At 46.0% G+C, this 23,818-nt stretch overlaps 1 protein-coding gene across 2 annotated transcripts in view; it reads right to left on the bottom strand.

Moving 5' to 3' along the window:
* Positions 1-3,501: 3,501 nt before the first annotated feature.
* abcc2 (ATP-binding cassette, sub-family C (CFTR/MRP), member 2) overlaps positions 3,502-23,818 on the bottom strand; it is a 76,770-nt gene continuing 56,453 nt past the window's right edge. For both annotated transcript variants that reach the window (XM_072557205.1, XM_072557204.1), the window contains 11 exons: positions 22,839-23,058; positions 19,761-19,915; positions 18,658-18,813; positions 16,915-17,114; positions 14,654-14,780; positions 13,498-13,599; positions 12,324-12,467; positions 9,466-9,624; positions 8,138-8,304; positions 6,807-7,001; positions 3,502-4,661 (listed from right to left, as the gene is read on the bottom strand). In XM_072557205.1, the coding sequence (XP_072413306.1) occupies positions 4,532-4,661; positions 6,807-7,001; positions 8,138-8,304; positions 9,466-9,624; positions 12,324-12,467; positions 13,498-13,599; positions 14,654-14,780; positions 16,915-17,114; positions 18,658-18,813; positions 19,761-19,915; positions 22,839-23,058 (1,755 nt within the window). In that variant the 3' untranslated portion in view covers positions 3,502-4,531. The remainder of the gene's footprint in view (positions 4,662-6,806; positions 7,002-8,137; positions 8,305-9,465; positions 9,625-12,323; positions 12,468-13,497; positions 13,600-14,653; positions 14,781-16,914; positions 17,115-18,657; positions 18,814-19,760; positions 19,916-22,838; positions 23,059-23,818) is intronic.

The following is a 23,818-nucleotide window of genomic DNA, read 5'->3' as shown; positions in this document are numbered from 1 at the left end:
TCTTGCATTAAACCTGAAATGGAGATGTGTCTGTGTAAAATTGGGTGGGGAGAATACACCTTGCTATTTGGGGGGAAAGCAGGAACAGGCTATTGAACTGGATGATCAGCCGTGATCATTAGGAACAGTGGAGCAAGTCATAGGCTGCATGGGTGGCTCAGTGGTTAGCACTGCTGCCTCACAGCGCCAGGGACCCTGGTTTAGTCCAGCCTCGGGGAAACTGTCTGTGAGGAGTTTGCACATTCTCCCTGTGTCTTGTGTGGGTTTCCTCCGGGTGCTCCGGTTTCCTCCCACAGTACAAAGATGTGCAGGTTAGGGGAATTGGCTGTGCTAAATTGCCCGTGGTTTTAGTGCATTAGTCAGAGGGATATGGGTCTGGGCAGCTTACTCTTTGGGTCAGTGTGGACTTGTTGGGCCAAATGGCCTGTTTCCACACTGTGGGTAATCTAATCTACTCCAAAGTTTGTGTCTGTGTCTGTGGCTGAGAGTCTGAGCCTTGTTGTCTCTCCGCTCCCAGAATGGATGTGATCCTTGGAAAATCCAGCACGGTGCTGACTGGGTATTTTAGCCAAACCTGACAGGCAGCTCATCCTCATGACGCCAGCGTTAGTTTGTGACCCATTCTCCTGTCCCAGTTATCCCACTCCTTGCCTGTTGCACACGGGCAGTGAAGATAGAGTTTTCAGCTGGGTTTTCCTGACCCTCGGCGACCTACGAAAGGCAGGAAGTTCTCCTCGGGCACCTGTCCTGGCATGTTGTTCTGGGCCAAGGAGAACCCAGCACAGTTCAGTGACTGTAAACACTTCTGCCCCACCAGACCCAGTGAGCCCCCCGGCTTACCTTCTGCAACAGTCATCTTTGTGATACGGTAAATCTTGTAGACTACAGTGTTTCCAATTGGCAGGAAGTTTACACATTAGCATTTTCCATTCACCAGTTAGTGCACCTCTCTCCCACTAATCACTGCAGTCTGTCCTACACAGTCTCATCACTACAGGAAGGCATCTATTTATGTTCTCAAATTAAAAAGCCATTCTTTGTCCAATGTTGCGTGAGAAAAATGGGTTTAGGAAGTTGAAGCAGCGTTTATGCTGAAGAGCCATTGTAATGTTGTTAATACATTATGCAGTCACTTAGACCAGATGTCTCACGACTCCCAAAGAAATGTATCTTTATTTTCTCCAGGCCAAAGTAAGGTTTAAATAGTTTCCTTATTAATACATTGTTTCATTTTCTGGACCCCAGCCTCTGCGTTTACATAGGGCTCCACTGAACACTGAAGGTTATTCCTGCTCATTTTCTCCCTTTCTGTTTCCAAAAGTGGAATGAACCTCCAGAGGAAGTGTTGGGTACGGGTGCAGTTGCAATGTTGAAAAGACATTTGGAAATGTGAATAGGTAATGTTTGGAGGGATATGGGCCAGGAGCAGGCAGGTGGGACTACTTTAGTTTGGGAATATGGTTGGACCGAAGGGTGTGTTTCTGTGCTCTATGAATCTATAAAGATTGTGATTATGTTGTGTTTTACTAGTCACAGGATACCTAGCCACTGACCCCTGCCAGTGTGTGAACTCTGAACCCTGACCCCCACTGGTGCCTGACCCTTGCCAGTTTCCAAATCCTCATTCAGTGCCCTGACCCCAACACTGATTTTCTGAAACAAGCCTCTGAAGATCATTTCTCAGTGCAGAGTTCTTGATGAAGGAGTTGGTTTTGCAACATTAGAGTGCACACCCACCTCCCACACAAAACCCAATAATGCTGAGACATAAAAGGAAGAGATGAATTTAATCGAGACATACTGAGCTGGAGCCAAATTATTCTGCGTTATAACCCAAATTCCATTCCTTGCCAACGCGCACGCGCATACGTACACAAACACTCTGACTAATATGGGAAACATTGAGTAGTACAGACATTATTTATCCAGCTGTAACATGGGACTATGGTCCTGTCACCATGGCAGTGCCAACACCATCAGTCTTATTCCCCCCAAATGCTGCCAAACCAGGCATACTGCAGCTGCCCTGAATAATGTAGACAGTTCAGAGTGAAGGTTGAAAGGTTAAGCATGTATCCACTGGGGTTGATAAGAATGAGAGCTGGCCTTATTGAGTCTCACAAGATTAGATTCCTTACGCTGTGGAAACACGCCCTTCAGCCCAACCAGTCCACCCCAACCCTCCGAAGAGTAACCCACCCAGACCCATTCCCCCGAACTCTTATGGGCAATTTAGCATGACCAATTCACCTAACCTGCACATCTTTGGAGTGTGGGAGGGAACCCACGCAGACACTGGGAGAATGTGCAAACTCCATACGTATGATCTGTTGAGGCTGGAATTGAACCCAGGTCCCTGGTGCTGTGAGGCAGCAGTGCTAACCACTGAGCCACCATGCCGCTTCTAGAGGACTGAGCATGATGGGTGCTGAGAGGATGATTCACTGTCTGAGAGACATTAGAACAAGGGGTCTCCCATTTAAGATGGAGCTGAGGAGGTTGTGCTTTTTTTTCCCCTGAGGGTTGAGAGTCTTTGGAACTCCCTCTTCCCTGGAGAGCTGTGGAGGTGGGAGTTATTGAATATTTTTAAGGCAGAGGTAAGATCACAGGTGATCAGAGTAGGTGGGAATGTGGAGTTGAGGCCACAGTTACAGCAGCCAGAATCTTAACTATTAATCATTCAAGGGATGTGGGCATCACTGGCTGGGTGGGCATTTATTGCCCATCCCTAGTTGCCCTCGCGAAGCTGGGGGTGAACAACCTTCTTGAGCCACTACGGTCCATGTGCTGTGAGTTGACCCACAATGTCATTAGGAAGGGAATTCCAGGATTTTGACCCAGCAGTGAAGGAACAGTGATATATTTCCAAGTCAGGGTGGTGAGTGTCTCGCAGGTAGACTTACAGATTGTGTGTTTCCATGTATTTGATGCCCTTATCCTTCTAGATGGAAGTGGTTGTGGAGTTGGAAGCTGCTGTCTGAGGATCTTCGGTGACTTTCTGCAGTGCATCTTGTAGTTAGTGCACGCTGCTACTGTGTCGGTGGTGGAGGGAGTGAATGTGATTCCAATCAAGCAGAGTTTTGTTGGAGCCGCACCCATCCAGGCAACTGGGGAGTATTCCATCACACTCCTGACTTGCTGAATGAGGCAGCAGGTAAACAAATGGCCCACTCCTACCTCGTAGGTTTAAATCTCAGAAATGCTTATGCTTTCTCCCAATGAAAGAGATGAGAAAGGGCTGTTGTGGTACAGCTATCAGGGATTCTACACCACTGCGAAGAGCATCCCACCCAGACCCCCAACCCATCCCTACAATCCTGGATTTTCCATGGTTAACTCACTTAGCCTGCAAATCCCTGCACACTATGGGGTAATTAAGCATGGCCAGTCCACCATAACCTGCACATCTTTAGTTTGTTGGAGACAACCCATGCAGCTATGGGGAGAACGTGCAGACTCTCCACACGCACACAGTCACCTAAGGCTGGAATCGAACCCAGGTCCCTGGTGCTGTGAGGCTGCAGTGCTAACCACTGAGCTACTGGTAGTATCTCTGCCACTAAGTCAGGAGGTTGGTGTTCAAGTCCTAACTATTTGAGATTTGTAATAACATCGCTGAGCAGGTTGGTTTCATAATATAAATCATTTTAAAGAGACACGATTTTTATCTGTAAGATTACACAACAGTTCCCTTTATTATGTACCAACAACAACTTGGCATTATTCAGTATAGTGCTTTTAACAAGCCAGAATGTCTACAATGCTTCCTGAGCAATTGAAACTTGACACTGAGCCACGTAAGGAGATATTAGAGCATGTGCCTAAAATCTTGGTCGATTTAAAGAGAGAGAGTTGGAAAGGATGGAATTCCAGTACTAGGCCTGAGGCAGCTGACCTGTGCCTGTCAATAAGGGAGCAATTAAAATTGAGGTTGGCTCAAGATACCAGAATTCAAGGAGCTCTGAATCTCTGTCACGTTGGAGGACGTGGCAGTGGAGAGGTCTCAAAACCAGAGTAAAAATTCTAACTCAAAATGGCAAGAAAGGCAGATGATGTGGCAGCATCTGTATAAGGAAAAACAGAATTAGCGTTGAGTCCAGCCTGACTCTGACATGATCAAAGCTGAGGCGTTTGTGAAGACGAAGCCAGTGTGGTTCAGAGAGAATGGTGTTCACAGTGATGGGGATCTCTTGCTGGACTTGTACTTGAAATTTCAGTTGGTTTGCACCAAGCTTGAGCCACCAGTCCTGGTACCCAACTCGATCAACTTACATCTCCCAGCTCTAACCCAGCTCGCCCAGTAAAGGCTGCAGATAAAATTCCAGCCAGACTGAGCTTTCCGTGTGCCGCAATTCAGCAACACTTTGAATCAAATTTGTGCTCATTTTAGAAAATAAAGGAAGTTTTGAGAGTCTGTTGTCAAGTCCCGAGTGCCTCAGATATTGAATTTCACAGCATCAACACTCATGAACGAACACCATAGCCGAGCTCCCCCTGGTCAGTTCTCACGCTCTCACGTCCAATGCGACAGTCACAAGGCTGTGGCTCCTGCCTCTGTTATCCCAGCATCCTTTGCCATATTATAGAAGTATCCTTGTATTTGGAGGAGCTTGAGGGGACTGTCAAATTCAATGATTCTTCCAGCGTCCAAAACCATCACCCTGGCACAAAACAAGTACAAGATATGTTATTGTCACTCTCTCTTGCTCAGATCTTGAATATTAGCGGGAAGAGTGTCATCGTGTGTTCATCAGGACAAAGGCAAGAATGGCAAATTTCAAACTATCTCAACAGTTTACATTACAGGAGGAAAAGGAGCAGGCAATATGCTCTAGCAATAAAACACTACAAGTACTGGTAAACCTTGACAGGTCTGGCAGCATCAGTGGAGAGAGAAACAGAGTCAATGTTTCAAGTCTGGTATGACTCCTCTTCAGAATATGTTCAAGACTTTGTTCCTTTTATAATTTATTCAGAAGCTGATGGTTCCCTGTTTGATTGGCTGAGACATTGCCAATTGGAAAGCAGAGTTGACTCGCCAACCAATCAGCACCTCTTGTCCTCCAGTACAAATGGTTGTGATTATTTTAAATTTGTCATTCGTGTGTTTGTCCCGATGAGTCGAAGATGAAAACACGTCGTCAACAATTCTCTCTTCAGCGGTATACATTTTTTGTCGTAAATCCTTTTTCCCTGGAGCTTCGGAGGCCGAGGGGTGGCCTTATAGAGGTTTATAAAATCATAATAGGCATGCATAAGGTGATAATCAAAGTCTTTTCCCCAGCGTAGGAGAATCCAAAATGAGGCCATTGGTTTCGGGCGAGAGGGGAAAGAATTAAAAGGGACCAAAGGGGCAACTTTTTCATACATAGGGTTGTGTGAATGGAATGAGCTGCCAGAGGAAGTGGTGGAGGCTGGTACAATTATAACATTTAAAAGGCACCTGGATGGGTATTTGAATAGGAAGGGTTTAAAGGGAGATGGGCCAAATGCTGCAAATTGTGATAAGCCAAACATACCATACATCAGGAGCATTTCTGAACTGACAGCCAGACTACTGCGACCACTAGGACTCATAACAGCACACAAACCAAAAGCCACTCTCGGACAACAACTCACCAGAACAAAGGACCCGATACCCAACATGAGCAAACCTAATGTAGTGTACAAAATCCCATGCAAGGACTGCACAAAACACTACATCGGACAAACAGGAAGACAGTTAACGATCCGTATACACGAACACCAACTAGCCATGAAACGACACGACCAACTATCCTTAGTAGCCACACACACAGACAACAAGCAACATGAATTCGACTGGGACAACACTACCATTATAGGGCAAGCCAAACAGAGAACAGCCAGGGAATTCCTAGAGGCATGGCACTCATCCACAGACTCTATCAACAAACACATCGACCTGGACCCAATATACCGGCCACTACAGCGGACAGCTCGAACTGACAACCGGAAGCGGCAGAGACAGGCCACTATAAATGCCGGAAGAAACAGCACAGGAGCGCTTCACAGGAGGCTCCCAAACACTGAGGATGTCACCTAGACAGGGGACGAAACGTTTGCAAGACAAATTCCCAGCTCGGTGAACAGAACCAAAACAACGAGCACCCGAGCTACAAATCTTCTCCCAAACTTTGTGATAAGCCAACCCAATTTCCTTGCTGCCTTTCCTGTAAATTTCTGCTGGACTCTTGTGTTGTTTTGCACCTTACTGTAGTGACCACTCGACCAGGGTGAGGGTGGACACTGACTGACACAAAGCTAAGCATCAAAACTGAGCCCAATTTTTGTTGTCTTACAAATCTCCACCACTAGGGGTCACTGGATAATGTCTCCTATTGACCCAAGGAAATGCCTTTCATCAGGAACATCACTGTCAGATGTTTCACATGAGAGCGTGAACTTTAAGTTCTGGTTCTACAACAAGATCAATTCCTGATGAAGTGCTTGTGCCCGTAACGTCGACTCTCCTGCTCCTCGGATGCTGCCTGACCTGCTGCGCATTTCCAGCACCACAGTCTTGACTCTGATCTCCAGCATCTACAGTCCTTACTTCCTCATAGGTGAGCACAGGTAGAGGGTACAACCTGGTTGGTCGATGGGAGGAATTATTCAGCAGATTATCTGCCGGTTATCAGGTTACTCCTGGTGTTATTCTGGTGTGTGGTAACATGACTGCCATGTTTCTTACATTTGCAAATGATTACGGTTTTTAAAGAGGTGCATCGTCGCTTTGGAATGTGGCATGGTTTCTGCATAGTGCTGGGGAAATGCCCGTTGCTTACCTGGTGCAGTCCAGGATGGTGTGCAGGCGATGTGCAATGATCAGCACAGTGCAGTCTGTAAACTCCTTCCGGATGGTGGTCTGGATCAGATCGTCCGTTTCGAGATCGATGGCTGCTGTGGCCTCATCCAGAACGAGGATCTTGGATTTCCGCAGGAGGGCTCTGGCAAGACAGAGGAGCTGTCGCTGGCCTACACTGTGGGCATGAGGCAGCATCAGATCAACAACAGACAGAGCCCAGAAGGAGGTTCATAGACACTTGTACAAATTGGGCATTGCACCAAACGTGCATTTTTTAATTCTTCCATGGGATATGGACAATCCTTGCCCATCCCAAATTGCCATTGAACTGATTGGCTAGTTCAGAGGGCTAGTTAAGATATGGAGGTGCCAGTGTTGGACCTATGGGTCTGGAATCACATGTTGTCCAGAGCAGGTAAGGATGGCAGGTTTCCTTGGGCACCAGACCAGTTTCTACAACAACTGATGGTTGTTCACCAACCACCAGGATGAGTTGTTTTTTTCCCCCAAATTCCACACTTCATTCAAATTTCATCAGCTACCATGGTGGGATTTGAACACACATCTCTCGGTTTCTGCATTAGTAGCTCAGTGACAGTGACAGTGACACCCCATACGCCACCATCTCCCCATGTAGCCTGCAGTCAGCTGTGTGATGAGAGAGCAAGAGAGCAAAGTTCCAGCTACTGACACACTGTCTTCCTGTTTATCGTAGAGATGTACAGCACGGAAACAGACCTTTCGGTTCAACTCGTCCATGCTGACCAGACATCCCAACCCAATCTGGTCCCACCTGCCAGCACCCAGCCTAAAATCACGAGGGGCATGGATAAGATAAATAGACAAAGTCTTTTCCCTGGGGTGGGGGAGTCCAGAACTAGAGGGCAAAGGTTTAGGGCAAGAGTGGAAAGATATAAAAGAGACCTAAGGGGCAACTTTTTCACACAGAGAGTGGTAAGTGTATGGAATGAGATGCCAGAGGAAGTGATATGGGCTGCTACAATTACAACATTGACAGCATCTCTTTCTCTTTCTGTCTCTCTCCCTCCTCTCTAAATCTCTTTGTCCATGTGAATCTCTGAATCAATATCTCTCTCTCTCTCTCTCTCTCTCTCTCTCTTCCTGTCTCTGAGAGCCAGGCAGAGAGGGACAGAGTTATTGACTGTTTCCATCTCCGGTTCACTGAGAGATGTTTCACATTGGAGCGTGAACTCTAGGTTCTGGTTCTACAACAAGATCACTTCTGCACAACAACCAAGAGCTGCTGTAATCCTCAGTCCTGAGCCAGCGACCGGCCGATCGACAATGTACCTGAGGTTCTCGCCTCCCTCGGAGACCTCGTGCTGTAGCTTGTCAGGTAAATTGGCCACGTACTGTTTCAGATGAGCCAGCTCCAGTGACCGCCACATCTCCTCATCGGTGTGCCTGCTGAAGGGATCCAGGTTCATGTGGATTGTGCCTGAGAACAACACTGGATCCTGGCAGCAAAACAATCGTGAGATTTTGTCAGTGAACACTTACCCTCTGCAGAGATGTGTGGATGTTAAGTGTGGATTCAGTGGACCGGTTGGCCCCCCTTCCACACCATAGGGATTCTATGTTCTTACTGTAGCTATTAGAATTGTTTAGCAAATGCTCTTCAGTAACATGTCCCCCTTTCCAGCAATACCTTCCAGCCACCTGCACACTACAACCTCGAGGAGCCGATCACATTATGGACTAGTAATCAAGCTACACATCACCATAGGACCAGCTCTGAAGCACAGGAGCTCATGTGCTGTAGGAATGAGAGACTCATGTTGTCCACCCTGCTTTTCATAGAAACAGGGTAAGGCCATTCAGCCCCTTGAATTGTCACACTGTTCAATCTGATTCAGAGCCCACCCTCTGCCATGGTACAAACCCCTTTGATACCCTCACCCAATAAACATCTGTCAATCTTTACAGAATTCTCCCATCCTTGCCCCCAGTGAATGGCTTCCATTTGGGAGGAAATTATTCTGCGTTTTCACTACTGTGTGTGAAAAATCACTTGCTGACCTCTCTCCTAAAGTCCCGAGAAACAGTCATACAGGACTCGAACACATTAACTCTGTTTTCTCTCCCCACGGATGCTGCTGAGTTTCTCCAGCACTTTGTGTTCTCAGTTCAAATCTTCAGCACCTACAGGGTTGTGCCTTCTGAATGAAGGAGCTGGTCTAAGTGTGAGGTTACAGCGTGGGATCGCTAGGGATCATTGGTTTATTTTGGATCGAGGAAAGAAGGAAAAGTAATTTTAAAAAATGTTAAAACTAGTAAAACCTCACTGTTCTACAAGAACAGGGGAGTTCTCAATGGGAGTCCTGCTCAATACCCATCTCCCACATAGTGTCACTCAGGAACAAGTGTCAGTCAAAGGGAGCAAAAGTCTTGTTCACAAACTCGTCCGTGTACCTGAGCAGTGTACCTGGTGGTTACTTACTCCCTGGGGTGGGTACTTTTTTTTTTAGTAGCTTTTACCCTTCGTGACTGTATTTCTCTGTGTGGGATCTTACAGCGTGCAAACCAGGGAGTCACGTTTCTCTACAGCGATAGCTACATTTTGAAACCCTTTCAGACATCCTGAGGCGCTACAGAAATGCAGCCTTGCTCCGTTCTACCTGCGGGATAATGGAGAGTTTCTGCCGCAGGTCGTGCAGCCCGATGGTGGAGATGTCCACTCCGTCGATGAGGATCTTGCCCCCGGCTGACTCAAGGATGCGAAACAGACAGTTGGCCAGTGAGGACTTCCCGGCGCCTGTCCTCCCAACAATGCCAACCTGTATCAGAGCAAGACAGAGAGATGTCAGACACACAGCTGTCTGAGGAGGAGAGTGGGCACTCAGTTTAACTTCTGAACAAATGCCAAAGTGCTTGAGGTAAGCAGATGTTTTTAAGAGTCTCCCCAGGCTGGAAGGGTAGCACCACAGCTCTGAGTCCCACGGGCAGGTTTTGCACTGTGTCCTTTCCATGCTGCTCAGTAAGGTTGGCGCTCAATTTAAAGTTCTGATTGTCAGGAATGGAGAGACAGCTTTAAGTGAAATGACTACGGGAGACTTAGGAGTCAATCTGAAAGTGGGAATAAGAACAAAGAACATTGTCAGAATCTGGAATAAAAACCCAGTCTATTGGCGATCATGTGACCATTGTCGATTGTTCCATTGGATTCACTTCTGTCCCTTAGAGAAGGAAATCTCCCACCCTTACTGGCTCTGGCCTACGTATCATTCCAATCCCACAGCACCATATTCCACTCTTAACTGCCCTTTGGGAACTAGGATGGGCAATACAGACTGGTCTAGCCAGTCATGCTCACATCACATGAACAGATGTTTTAAAAGTTGGAATAATTTCTACTGAGCAGTGTGGCTATCAGACTGGACTGCCCTCAGTCCCTTCTCCACCCCCCACCCCCCCTCTCTGAAACCTCCTGCCCTCCTCCCAAACCCAGACTTCGTGGTACAGGTTCAAACCTCAGTAACTGAGCTCAGTTTGTTAAGAATGGTCATTTAAGTTAAAAGCCCTGGATAGTAAGTGGTGACCGTGGATATTCCACTGTGTGGGGCAGCTCAGTTTTAATGGACCAGCTAAGAGTTTATATTAAACATAGAAAATAGGTGCAGGAGTAGGCCATTCACCCCGTCGAGTCTGCATCACCATTCAATACAATCCTGGCTGATCAAGCAGTCTCAGTATCCCATTCCCCTTCATCCCTTTAGCCTCAAGGGTCACGTCCAGCTCCCTCTTGAATATATCTAATGAACTGGTCCCAACAGTTTCCTGTGGGAGAGAATTCCACAGGTTTACAGCACTCTCAGAGAGGCTGCCCAGGAGAGAGGATCAACAAAGAGATGGCTTCCAGGCTGTTTGGAGGGGAGAGTATTAAAGTCGAGATTCGGAAGAAAGGGGAGGGGAATTCAGTTATTGTGTGAAAAATAACTTCAGCGTTTCACACACACTCTAAAGGAATACCAAAGTGGAATTATTAATGAAAGCCTTTCTAATGTTGCTTTTTCTTATGATTCCCGGCCATGTTTGTTCCCTTAGAGAAGGAAACCTGCCACCCTTAACTGCTCTGGCCTACATGTGACTCCAGTCCCATGTAGGATTGTAGGGTTCAGAAAAGATTCACAAGGATGTTGCCAGGGTTGGAGGGTTTGAGCTACAGGGAGCGGCTGATAGGCTGGGGCTGTGCTGGAAAGGCACAGCCGGTCAGCAACATCTGAGGAGCAGGAGAATCGATGTTTCTGATCTGCAGTCTTCACTTTCTCAAAGTTACAACAAACCTTTTCAAAACACTGGTTAAATCTCAGCTGGGGTTTTAGAAAGTAGTGATGCAGAGGAAATTTACCGGAAAGTACCAGAGGCCTGCGTAAGTTGGGATTGTTCTCCTTAGAACAGAGAAAGCTAAAATGGAATTTAAGCAAGAAGTTCAAAATTAAGAGGCATTTCGATTGAGTGAGGAGAAACCATTCCCAGTGGGCTGAGTATGTTTTACAGGAGGCTCACACGTTGAAGATGGCTCGCAAGAGAACCGGACTGAAGAGCTGAAGACATTTCCTCAAACTTACTGTGATCTGGAATGTGCTGCCAAAAAGAGCAATGGAATTTTCAAAGGGGTATGAGATAAATCCCTGAAGGAGAAACCGCTTGGGTGGATGGTCAATTGGCCTCCTGCTAAGCTGCAAAAGAATCTCATTATTTCCACTTTACTTTCACTTTCACTTTGGAAGAAATAACAGGAATGCAGAGTACTGGGTTAATGATAAAATTCTTAGCCGTGTAGATAAACAGAGAGATCTCGGTGTCCATGTACATAGATCCCTGAAAGTTACCTCCCAAGTTGACACGGTAGTTAAGAAGGCATATGGTGTGTTGGTGTTTATTGATATGGGGATTGAGTTTCGGAGCCACGAGGTCATGCTTCAGCTCTACAAGACCCTGGTAAGGCCGTACCTGGAGTATCGCATGCAACTCTGGTCACCGCGTTATAGGAAGGATGTGGAAGCTTTGGAAAGGGTTTAGAAGAGATTTACCAAGATGTTGCCTGGTATGGAAGGGAGGTCTTACAAGGAAAGGCTGAGGGAACTGAGGCTATTTTCATTGGAGAGAAGAAGGTTGAGAGATGACTTAATCGAGACATATAAGATAATCACAGGGTTAGACAGGGTGGAGAGTGAGAGCCTTTTTCCTCAGGTGATGAAGGCTAACACGAGGGGACATACCTTTAAATTGAGGGGTAATAGATTTAGGACAGATATCAGGGGTAGTTTCTTCACTCAGAGTGTAGTAAGGGTGTGGAATGGCCTGCCTGCAACAGGAATAGACTCGCCAACATTAAGAACATTTAAATGAGCATTGGACATACATATGGATAATAATGGTACGATATTGGTTAGATGGGTATCAGGTTATTTTCACAGGTTGGCGTAACCTTGAGGGCCGAAGGGCCTGTACAGAACTGTAACATTCTATGTACCTTTTCATTTGGCTGAATTTCACAGGTGATCCCATGTAGCACCAAATCCAGCTCAGGTCTGTAACGAACCTTGTAATCCAAGAATTTAATCTCCCCCTTGTTCGGCCAGCTCTTTTCTGGCTGATGGTCAGTGGTCCAAGGAGCCTGAGAAGAAACAATTTTTTTTTCACTTTAAATTGTTAAAGACAGGTCCTTTACACCACATGCTGCATCCAACAGGCTAAGAACATTGTGGAAGACCCCACACCCCCCTCAGTGAGCTCTTCTCCCTCCTGCCATCTGGCAGAAGATACCAGAACGTTCGGTCTCTCTCGGCCAGACTGTGCAACAGTCTCTTCCCCGCCAAGCCATCAGGCTCCTTAACACTGTCTGATTGGACTCTTTACCACCTGAAATGTTTTGCATGAGTTCGAATTGCTGCGAGAAAAATGTCTATTATTTATCATGCTTCTGTAACTTGCGTGTTTTGCATTTCTTATGCACTTTATGCAATGTATGAGTGTGTAGTTTGTACTGTCCATGTCGCACCCTCGGCCCTGGAGAAACACTGTCTCGTTTTTACTGTATCAGTTGTATATGGTAGAAATGACAAAACACTACTCTCTTTGTGCACCTTTTTTTTCTAAGATTTCAATTGCTTCTCATGACTGTTGTGGAGAACTGGTCAGAAGGTGTGTCGTGGGTGTCCCCACCCAAGTGTCCCTTTGCTTCTAATGTTATCCCATATCCCAAACCCGAAATCTTCACTGTGCAATGGGGAGGTGTTGGAGCAGTCAGTCTGACTACTGCCCGAAAAAACTTACATTTTGATGAAGGGCGTGGAGTAGTGTTCTGGAGCTAATAGTTACATCTCAATCAACATGATGTAGAACGAAAACAATTGAAGCAGCCACGATTACATGCCTGTGTGCTCTAACTACTGTTAGTCACCTTCTTCTGACAATGTTTAGTGGCACCGCTGGAGCAGGTGGGACTTGAGCCTGGGTTTCCTGGCTCAGAGGCGGGACACTACCTGCAAGAGCTCTCTCTGTATGCTGTATGGTGGCTATAATGAAGCATTTCCAGTCTCGTCTGTAAAGGTGGGGTATCGATCCCACTGTGGCTTTCCAATTGCAGGGGCTTCACTCCCACACATCCCCACCCCCCCACCTCTCCATCTCCGTATCCATGGTACCTCATTGTCCAGCTCGGTGTATTCCGAAACCCTCTCCACAGCCACAATGTTGGTCTCCAGTTCCGAGGTCTGCCTGACCAGCCAATTCAGTGCCTGGGTTACCTGACAAAGGTGGGAGAGAAAAACAGTTTCTGTAAGGACAAACATCCCAGAGGCAGAGAGCAGCTCAGCTGACAGAGTGACCACAGTCACCAACTACTCTCTCAGTGCCCACCATCTCAAATACGTCAGGTCAGTGCCTGTGTTACCTTTACACTGTTCAATGATGGGTCTGTGTCTGTGATTCCCCCGCACAGTGACGGGACGGGGCTCTGTGTCTGTGATTCCCCCACACAGTGACGGGGCGGGGGTCTGTGTCTGTGATTCCCCCACACAGTGACGGGGCGGGGGTCTGTGTCTGTGATTCCCCCACACAGTGACGGGGCGGGGGTCTGTGTCTGTGATTCCTCCACTTGGTTACAGGACGGGGGTCTGTGTCTGTGATTCCCCCCAACGGTGGATTGGGTGTCTGTGCCTGTGATTCCTCCACAGAAAGCCAGGATTTGGGCCAGTGTCTGAGATTCCACCTGCAGTGTGATAAACCTGTGATGTCAGAAATACTGGGAACGCCGACAGTGGTTACCCAACCCCAGTTGCCCTGGACCAGATGTAGTGTAAGGAGGGTGTGAAAATTGCTTGCCCTTTCAACTTCAGGCTGCTCAACTGTAACATGGGCAAGGGACAACACGGAACTGTTAGTTCCCAGGAATAGGATCATAGAATCCCTACAGTGTGGAAACAGGCCCTTCAGCCCAAGTCCACACCACCCCTCCAAAAAGTAACCCACCCAGACCCATTCCCCTACCCTATATTTACTCCTGACCTGCACAGCCCTGGACACTATGGGCAGTTTAGCATGGCCAATTCCCCTAACCTGTACATCTTTGGACTGTGGGAGGAAACTGGAACAAACCCAAGGAGAACGTGCCAGCTCCAGACAGACACCCGAGACTGGAATTGAACCTGGGTCCCTGGTGCTGTGAGGCAACAGTGCTAACCACTGAGCCACCATGCTGCTGGTTGAATCCACTGCAAGATATTTAGAAATGTTGGAACAGTTGAGTCCAACAGACCAATCCTGTGTTTACAATTGGAAACGCCATGGCGGTGTACTCACATTCAGTGCGTACGAAATAGACAGACCGACCAGACCACTATCCAAACTGCCTCTGGATATAACAGCAAACAGTGCAGCGAAAAACACCACCAAGTTACCAAGAAATTCCAAACGGATTGCAAGCCACCTGCATGGAAACAGGCGTGATGGTCACATTACAAACACGGTCCACAAACCGCCGACACATTCGGGCTCAATATTGAAAATCTATCTCTCTCAGCTTCTAAGAATATTGAATACATGTCCTGAAACTGGGCTTTTGAAAATATTACAGACTATGTCATCTCAAAGCCCACACACATGGGCAGCAGGTAATCAGAAAGGCGAATGGAATTATTTCAAGGGGGTTACAATATACGTGTAGGGAATACTTACTGCTTCCGTACAAGGTGCTGGGGCGACCACATCCGGAGTACTTTTTTTAGAAATCGAATTAGAATCCCTACTGTGTGGAAACAGACCTTTTGGCCCAAACATTCCACACTGTCCCTCTGAACAGTATCCCACCCAGACCCATTCCCCTACCTAATGCACCTAGCCAACACATCCATGAACACTAAGGGCAATTTAGCATGGCCGATCCACCCCACCTGCATATCTTTGCAGTGTGGGAGGAGACCAGAGCTCTCAGAGAAAACCCATGCACACACGGGGAGAATGTGCAAACTCCACACAGACAGTCGCCCAAGGCTGGAATCGAACCTGGGTGTCTGGCACCGTGAGGCAGCAGTGCTGACCACTGTGCCACTCTCCTTTTGTGGGCAGCTTTGGTCCCTTATTTAACGAAAGATATCATTCGATTGGAGGCAGCTCGGTGAAGGTCCACTAGGATGAACCTCATATGGAGGGATCATCTTATGAACAAAGATTAAACAGTTTAGGATTCTACTCATTGAATTTTGAAAAATTAGAGATTATCTCATTGAAACATACAGGATTCTTAAAGGGCTTGACACAATAAATGCTGAGAGAATCTTTCCCTTCGTGGGAAGGTCTAGGATCAGAGGGCAAAGGCTTGGAATAAAGGGGCGCCAATTTAAGACTGAAATGAGAAGGAATTTCTTCTCTCATGGGGTTGTGAGTCTTTGGAACTCCTTGCCACAGAGAGCTGTGGGGGCAGGGTCCACCTGTATATTTAAAACTGAGTGAGACGATTCTTAATAAATTGGGGAATCAATGGTTACAGAGAAAGCATAGGAGAGTGGACATGAGGTATGTTGGATCAGTCACCATCCTATTGAATGACAGAGTAGGCTCGAGAGCTCAAACAGCCTTCTCCTGTTTCCATTTCTTCAAGTGCTTATGATCTTATGGCATTATCTAGGTGTCAGCGTGGCTCACCTGGTAGTCACTTTCACCTCTGTGTCAGAATATTGTGGGTTCAAGTAATGTAGCTGAGACTTGCACAGGCCTAGGCTGCGTGTTGCTGCACTGTCAGATCAAGGCCTACCTTCTTCTTTTGTCTTGCCTTGAAAACTAAATCCAACTGTTAATCTTGCCCCAGATTCCATCGACTTCTTACAACTAAGAAAGTTGACATGATATTTTAATACAGTATACAAGGCTATGAGGGGCTTTAAGCAGAGGATGTAGATTTTGATGGGCAAAAGAACAGAAGGAGAATTTTGTTTTGATGCAACGAGTTGTCGTGATTTGGAATGCATTGCCTGAAAGTGCGATGGAAACAGGTTCGCTCAGAACTTCCAAAACCCAATGGGATAAGTAGCAAAACGGAATAAAAACACTTGCAGGACTGTGGGGAGAGAAGGGATTTGAACTGACTGGTTAACTCTTTCAAAGAGCCAAATCGAGAGTGATGGGCTGAGTGGCCTCCTTCAGTGCAGTGGTGCTAGTGTGTTCCAGTTCGCTCTGTGACTCCCAGTGACTGTGGCAACTAGTTGGGGTTGTCTGGAGTTGTAGATAGTGATGGTGGAGGCTCCAACATCTCACATGGGTGCCCAGGACTCTCTCCCATTCTTACCACCAGCTGCTGGCGTGAGTCCGATAGGTGGACAAGTTGATACTCAACCTGTTTCACCATGTCATGAAAACACCTTCCTTCCTGGAGTGGAACTCAAACCCAGAACATCTGACTCAGAGGCTGTGGCACTACCCACTGCGGCACTGGATATAACCTTCTCTGGCATAAGATCCTATGACTAAAGGAATGTTCTTTCCGGATTCCACAATAGAGTTAGTGTCTCGCTCTAATATAAATGTCAGGAAAAGTATGCGCAAACGCAGAGGAAGGAGTTGCATACCTGTTCGAAATAATCCAAGCAAAGACACATTTCTGATTTTCATTAATGATTCTCTCGTTGTCCGCCAGGAAGCGAGCCTGGTGTCTGTATGCTCGGATTACTGGCAAACCCAAGATCGTCTCACTGAAGTGAGAATAGATGGGCGACCGGGTCACGGAGTCTAAACGCCGAAGTTGCCGCGATGTCACGACATAAAAGATCTGCAATGACAAGTGGATGGTCCAGTCAATAAACAAAGGCAGGAGGTCAAGCAGCAACAGACTGAAACCCCATGATGTAGCTTCAAGGTCCCAACTATAACTGAGCCAAAGTTTACCACAGAGCATTAACATTTCATGAAGGAAGAGTCTAAGTGCTAATAATCCTCTTCCTCATCAATCGCTGCCAATGCTCAATCTTGACAGGCCCATTTAATCACCCTCTATACTTTTCAACTGCAAGTAAACCTCCTCTACTCTTCAACTGAAATTAAAGCCTCCTCTATTCTTTTAAACTGAAAGTAAAACTCCCTCTACTATTTTAAAGTGAAAGTAAAGCATCCTCTACACTGTGCAGGACAGGGATGGCAGTGTAGTCGAACCTGTGGACAGTGATTGTATTCTGCACAAGGATCTCTGGTAGTTTCGGCACAGAAACAGATCATGAGCCCAACCAATTTATTCTCCAGACAAGCCTCTCAATCCCACTCTAAATATTCCATCTCAATGGAATAACCTGTATGTTGGTTTTTTTTTCCATGTGTTTAGCAAGTTACAGTCAACTCTATTTCTACTACATGTCTCAGCCACACTATGTGGTAATGAGTTCTACGCCACTCTCTGGATAAAGACAGCCCTCCTGAATTTTCTATTGGATTTCTTAAGTCACTTTCTCAAATTCTCGATTCTAAGTATTGCAGAAGTGGAAACTGTTTCTTTACATTGAGTGTATAAAATCCCTTCCGTAACTCTAAAGCTTCAATCAGGACACTTCACCCCATCCACTGGCCCCTCAAAGCTCATTAGTTTTCCAGCTAAATCAGACCCGGCCTCTAAGCCATTCTTCCTGGTTTTTCACCTTCATTTCGATATCTCTGGAGAGAGGAACAGACAACATTTCAATCCAAACGCTTATTCAGGTTATAGAGGAGCTGGTGTTGGACTGGGGTGAACAAACTTAAAAATCAAGATTGGGACACAGACAGACTCTAACCTCACACCTTTGATGCTTTGTCTGAGCTGAGATGTCACCTTTTATTATAAAACTTTAAGTTATCTCGAGAAGGTGACTTAAAAGAAGTTCTGGGATTTCTATATTAATGAACCGAAACCAGCAAACTCATTCTAAAATATGAAAGACTTAACAATTTAGGTTTGTTCGATATACCATTTCAGTTGCATGACACTAATCTTTTGTTATAAATTCTGCTTATCCTACTCCACACCCACCTGATGAAGGAGCAGCACTCTGAAAGCTAGTGCTCCCAAATAAACCTGTTGGACTATAACCTGGTGTTGTGGGATTTTTTAACATTATTCAAGATCGGCTTCAGCCTCAATAAAATGTTTACTCTGTTTCTATCTCCAGAGACCGGCTGAGTTCCTCCAGCACGCTCTGTTTGTATCCTCCTCTGACTCTATTTTCAAGATTATTCTAAGCTTCCTGTCAGAAGGAAATAAACTCAATCATCCCAAACACCAGGCTTTTTTTTTAACTGAGCAGTTCCTAGTCAGATACATCGAGACACCATCCGGCCAACATTACCTGAATGAAATAATAAACGACAACTAGTGGGACAATGACGATGGTAAAATAAGGTGTGGCCAGGCAAATAACGGCCAAAGTGCCGAGCACACCAAAGAAACAGGACAGCCAACTCCGGAACGACACTGGAATAGTTTCGTCGATGGTATAAATATCCTGCACAGGGAGAGAAGCAAAACCCATAATTAAGACCAAAACTCTCCTTCCTCTGGGTTGGATTCACTTCACTCGGAAGCGTTCAGGGCTGATTGAATTAAGCTGTTTCCGACAATCTGGAGCACCTACCTGGTTGAATGGTCAGAATCTGTATCTACCAGCCAAGGTATACATTTTGTAATTGTACCTACTCCCACCTTACCTGAATGTGCTCATATCACATAATAAGGGATTAGAGCAGTGACCACAACTTGGGTTTTAATGAGTGTCTTAAAGGTGGAGTGATTTGGAGATGCTGGTGTTGGACTGGGAAGGACAAAGTTAAAAATCTCACAACACCAGGTTATAGTCCAACAGGTTTCATTGGAATCACTAGCACTAGGTGATCACAACCACCTGAAGAAGGAGCAGCGCTCCAAAAGCTAGTGCTTCCAATGAAACCTGTTGGACTATAACCTGGTGTTGTGTGATTTTTAACTTTAAAGGAGGCGAGAGATTTGAGAAACAGAGAAATTAGGGGAGGGAGTTGCAGAGTATATGAAGGTATGTAAACAGTGACAAGGATAGCAGATACATAGGGGCACCACCAACCGCAAGTTCCCCTCCAATCCTGACTTGGAAATATGTCAGTGGGTCAAAATCCTGGAACTCCCACCGTTATGGTGTTGTGGATCAACCCACAGCACATGGACTGCAGCAGTTCAAGAAAGCAGCTCACCCCCACCACCTCCTTCAGGCAATACATGGCTGTTGACGGTCACATCCCAGGAAACCAATTTTTTAAAATCCTCTTCCCAAGAGGACAGAAAATAATGTATTGATGTTCACACTGTGTACAATCTGACAGTCAGCTGGAAGAAGAGAGGGAGTGAATATCCCGGTCAAACCATCAGAACCAGCAGCTTGGTCACTGAAGATGCTAGAGAGCCAGCAGAGAGCAGTCATACCTTGGAAAACCTATTGATGATCCTCCCAGTCGGAGTGGTGTCAAAGAACAGCATGGGAACGTGGAGGATGTTTTGAAGTAAGTGCGAATGCAAGTCCCTGGAAGCGACAATGGTCCCTCCTGCCATCAGGAATACTCCAAGGAGCACGAAGACAGCTGAGGAAATCAGGAAAACAACAAGCACTTTTATCATCTCCGATTTAGAGAGAAGGAGTTTGAGAGGCGACATACAAGATAATCAGAGGGTTAGACAGGGTGGACAGTGAGAACCTTTTTCCTCAGATGGTGATGGCTAGCACAAGGGACATAGCTTTAAATTGACGGGTAATAGATATAGGGCAAATATCAAAGGTAGTTTCTTTACTCAGAGAGTGGTAGGGGCATGGAACGGCCTGACTGCAACAGTAGTAAACTCGCCAACTTTAAGGGCATTTAAATGGTCATTGGATAAACATATGGATGAAAATGGAATAGTGTAGGATACATAGGCTTCAGATTGGTTCCACAGGTCGGCACAACATCGAGGGCCGAAGGGCCTGTACTGAACTGTACAGCTCTATGTTCTCTGTTCTAACTTCTCCGGACCTTCACAGGGGCAGGATTCAGTACCTCGAACCTGCTCCCCCAGTCAGTAAAGCACAGCTAATCTTTTTCTTAACCTCAGTCTACTCTCAATTCCCTAGCCTTTAGTATTAGGAAGCTTGATGTTGTAATTTGCAGCTGTCATCCAGCATTCTGCAGGGAGAACAGTCCCTGATTCGTACTTCACTGTGTGTAAACAACTGCATCTTAACATCACCTCAAACCCTAAAACAAAGCAAAATACTGTAGACCACTGGGAATACTGAATAAAATCAAATAGTGCTGGAGAAACTCAGCACGTCTGGCAACATCAGTGGAGAGAGAAACAACATTTCGCAGCCAATTATTGATCTCCAAAGGAATGTTCACTCTGTTTCTTTCTTCACAGACCTGCTGAGTTTCTCCATTAGTCACTTGTTTGTATCGTCCCTGAATGGTCTGATTCTATTTTCAAATTTGTGCTGCCTTGTTCTAAGCTTTGTGTCAAAAGAAAACAGATTGAATTATCTCAAACACCCCAATTTGATCCTTTTGAGGGAAATCAAGTGTAGGCAAATGGAACCAGTCCCATTTTGCAAACCTGGTTGGCATGGGCGAGTTGGGCCGAAGGGCCTGTTTCCGTTCTGTATCCATCCATCATTCTAAGAAATATATGCCTTATCTGTACAACATGCATTGATCACTGGGGAAAACAATGTACGGCTGGGCAGAGCCGACACAAATTTACAAAAAATTGTGCTTGACCAATCTTTTGAATTGATGGGTCACGTGGAAAGCGTCAGAGCCAATCAGCACACAGCAAGTTCACTCAAACGAACATTGTTACAACAGTCAGATTATCTGTTAGTTCGGGGATACATATTGAGGGGAACTACTCCACACTCTCCTGCAAAATAATGTCATGGGTCTTTACACAAATGGGCGTGAGCAGCAAGCCCTGGGACAGGGGAGGCGTTGGCCTCGTGGCATTATTGCTGGATTGTTAATCCAGAGACCCAGGTAATTTTCTGAGATCCTGGGTTCAAATCCTGCCATAGCAGATGGTGGAATTTGAATTCAATAAAAATCTGGAATTAAGAGTCTAATGACAACCATGAATCCATTGTTGTGAAAAACCCATCTGGTTCACTAATATCCTTTCGGGAAGGAAACTGCCATCCTTCCCTGGCCTGGTCTACATGTGACTCCAGACCCACAGTAATGCAGTTGACTCTTAACAGCTCCTCTGGGCAATTAGGGATGGGCAATAAATGCTGCCTAGGCAGTGATACCCTCATCCCATGAATGAATTTTAAAAAACAGTGCATTGGCTGTGACCCCTGGTACAGTGTGTGGAATGCTAGCCCCAGAGCTGTGCACTGGCAGCAAGTTCCGGGCGGAGTCAGGCATTGGGGGAGGCTGTCCTGGAAATTACCTCAGAGCAGCCGAGTGCCGGTAGGGAGTGGTCTGGCGCTTGGAGCAGAGCGAGGATGGCTGTTGGACTGGGGTCTGCTGCAGGCAGTCAGACCATGTGTGGCGTCCCCATGCTGAGCTGCTGCACTATAATGTCTATTTGAAATTTCCCACCTTCCTGAAATGTGAACCCTTAATGATGTCCCATCCTGAACTTAATTTTGAACTCTGTAAGTAATACAATCACTTTCATTCCTCTGCAGCGTCCAAGAATTGCACCTGGGTACTTGTACCTAAGACGTCACCATAAGAAGACAGACAATATAAAATCTTTTCACTTTACTCCTGCAATGGAGTGCACGTGACAATCAAAGGATACTGTATTGTAAGATGAGACCTCAATATACCAACTCGCCCAAAACACTGCACCACCAACAATGTTGCTCTCCTGCAGTACTGCACCAGTCCCAGCCTAGACTTGGTGCTTAAGTCTCAGGAGTTGGGTTTGAGTGCACAACCTTCTGACTCCAAGGCAAGAGTTCTGTCCCTGAGCCACAGCTAACACCATAAAATGCTAGAAAGTTCCAAATCTGTCTTTTAAGAAGATAAAAATCAAGTGAAGTAAATCAATAGTGCAGAGCTTTTTTATGGAGTTCATAAGGAAGGATTGTTGATGGAGGCTAAAGAGAAGAGACAGCTTTCTGAGAATTGGTAGAGGAACCAGAGAAGGAGAATTGGTGAGTTATGATGAAATGGAATGTGTTCCCTTAAAGGGCAATTGAAGCAGATTCAAACGTAACAACTTTTGAAAAAGAACTTGGGTAAATATTTCAAAAGGAAAATTTTACAAGGCACTGAGCAAAAGCAATGTGCATGGAAAATGGTTGAAGGCAGGTGAGGTATCTTTCAAAGAGCGACAACACAACCACAGTGAGCCGAATGGCCTCCCGTCCTGATGTAAGGTTCTGGGCCGCACGGCTTCAGGCGGGAAACTTGAGTTGTCTCAAGTAGCAGGCAGCAAGGGTGACAAATGAGGAGATGCCAATCAGCAACCAGTGTTTTTGCCACTCCTTCATCCCGAGTGTTGAACCCGAGAGGCACTCACCTTGTGCGACGCCCAAAACACCGAAGATGCCAAGCCGCTGATCACGCTCGGATGCTGGGTAGGTGGTGTTGATGTAGTGGCTGGCATCATTGGTCCAGTCACTGAGCCAGAGGTTCTGCCCGATGGTTGCCACGTTCTGGGTGATGTACGACAGGATTATCAGCAGTGAGTACCACCAGCCAATAGCACGGAGGTATTTCCAGTAGATTGAGAACTTCACCTGCCAATCAAAACAGAACCCCAAACAGACCAATCAGTACAGGTAACCTAGTCACATGGTCACTCTTTACCCTTTGAACTTTAGGAATCAAGGGATAGGATGATTGGGTGAGAAGTTGAAGTTAAGGTCAAGGATTAGCTGGTCATCTTGCTGAACAACAGCTGACTCCTCATTGTGTTAAAAATTCTTATGCAGCTGACAAATCAATGGAAAAGTTGGTTTCTCAGCCCAATTGTTTAGTTGCTCTCCTTACCACGTCAGCTCTTTGATGTGCAATGCTATGGGCTTCAGCATCTTGCTCATTGAATCAGCAGCACAGGAGGCCATTCAGCCCACTGTATCTATGCTGATACTACATTTTCAGCAGGATCTAACTAGTTCAATCTCACCTTGTTGCCTTTCCCCTTATATCTTTTTACAGTATCCCTAGTGTTCTAGAGCCAGCATAATTCCACAGCTGAACTGATCCAGAGTTGAACTCATTTGGAACTGGAATGTTCCAGAGTTTAGCTATTCTGACCTTTAACTGCTCCGGAGTTTAACTGCTCCAGAGTTTAACTGTCCTGGAGTTTGCTATTCCAGAGTTAAACTGTTTAATAGTTTAGCTGTTGTGAAATGTATTAGTTCTGGAATTTAGCTATTTTCGAGTTACCTGTTCCAAAGTTAAGGGTTTAATCATGTTGAAGTTTAATTATTCTGGAATTTAGCTATTCAAGACTTTTGCTGTTTCAAAGTTAAGCTGTTCCAAAGTTAAGCTTCC

The sequence above is a fragment of the Chiloscyllium punctatum genome, chromosome 38, assembly GCF_047496795.1.
Source record: "Chiloscyllium punctatum isolate Juve2018m chromosome 38, sChiPun1.3, whole genome shotgun sequence".
NCBI classification, from domain to species: Eukaryota; Metazoa; Chordata; class Chondrichthyes; order Orectolobiformes; family Hemiscylliidae; genus Chiloscyllium; species Chiloscyllium punctatum.
The sequence above is the reverse complement of the archived record's forward strand: the minus strand, read 5'-3'. Positions and strand labels throughout refer to the sequence as shown.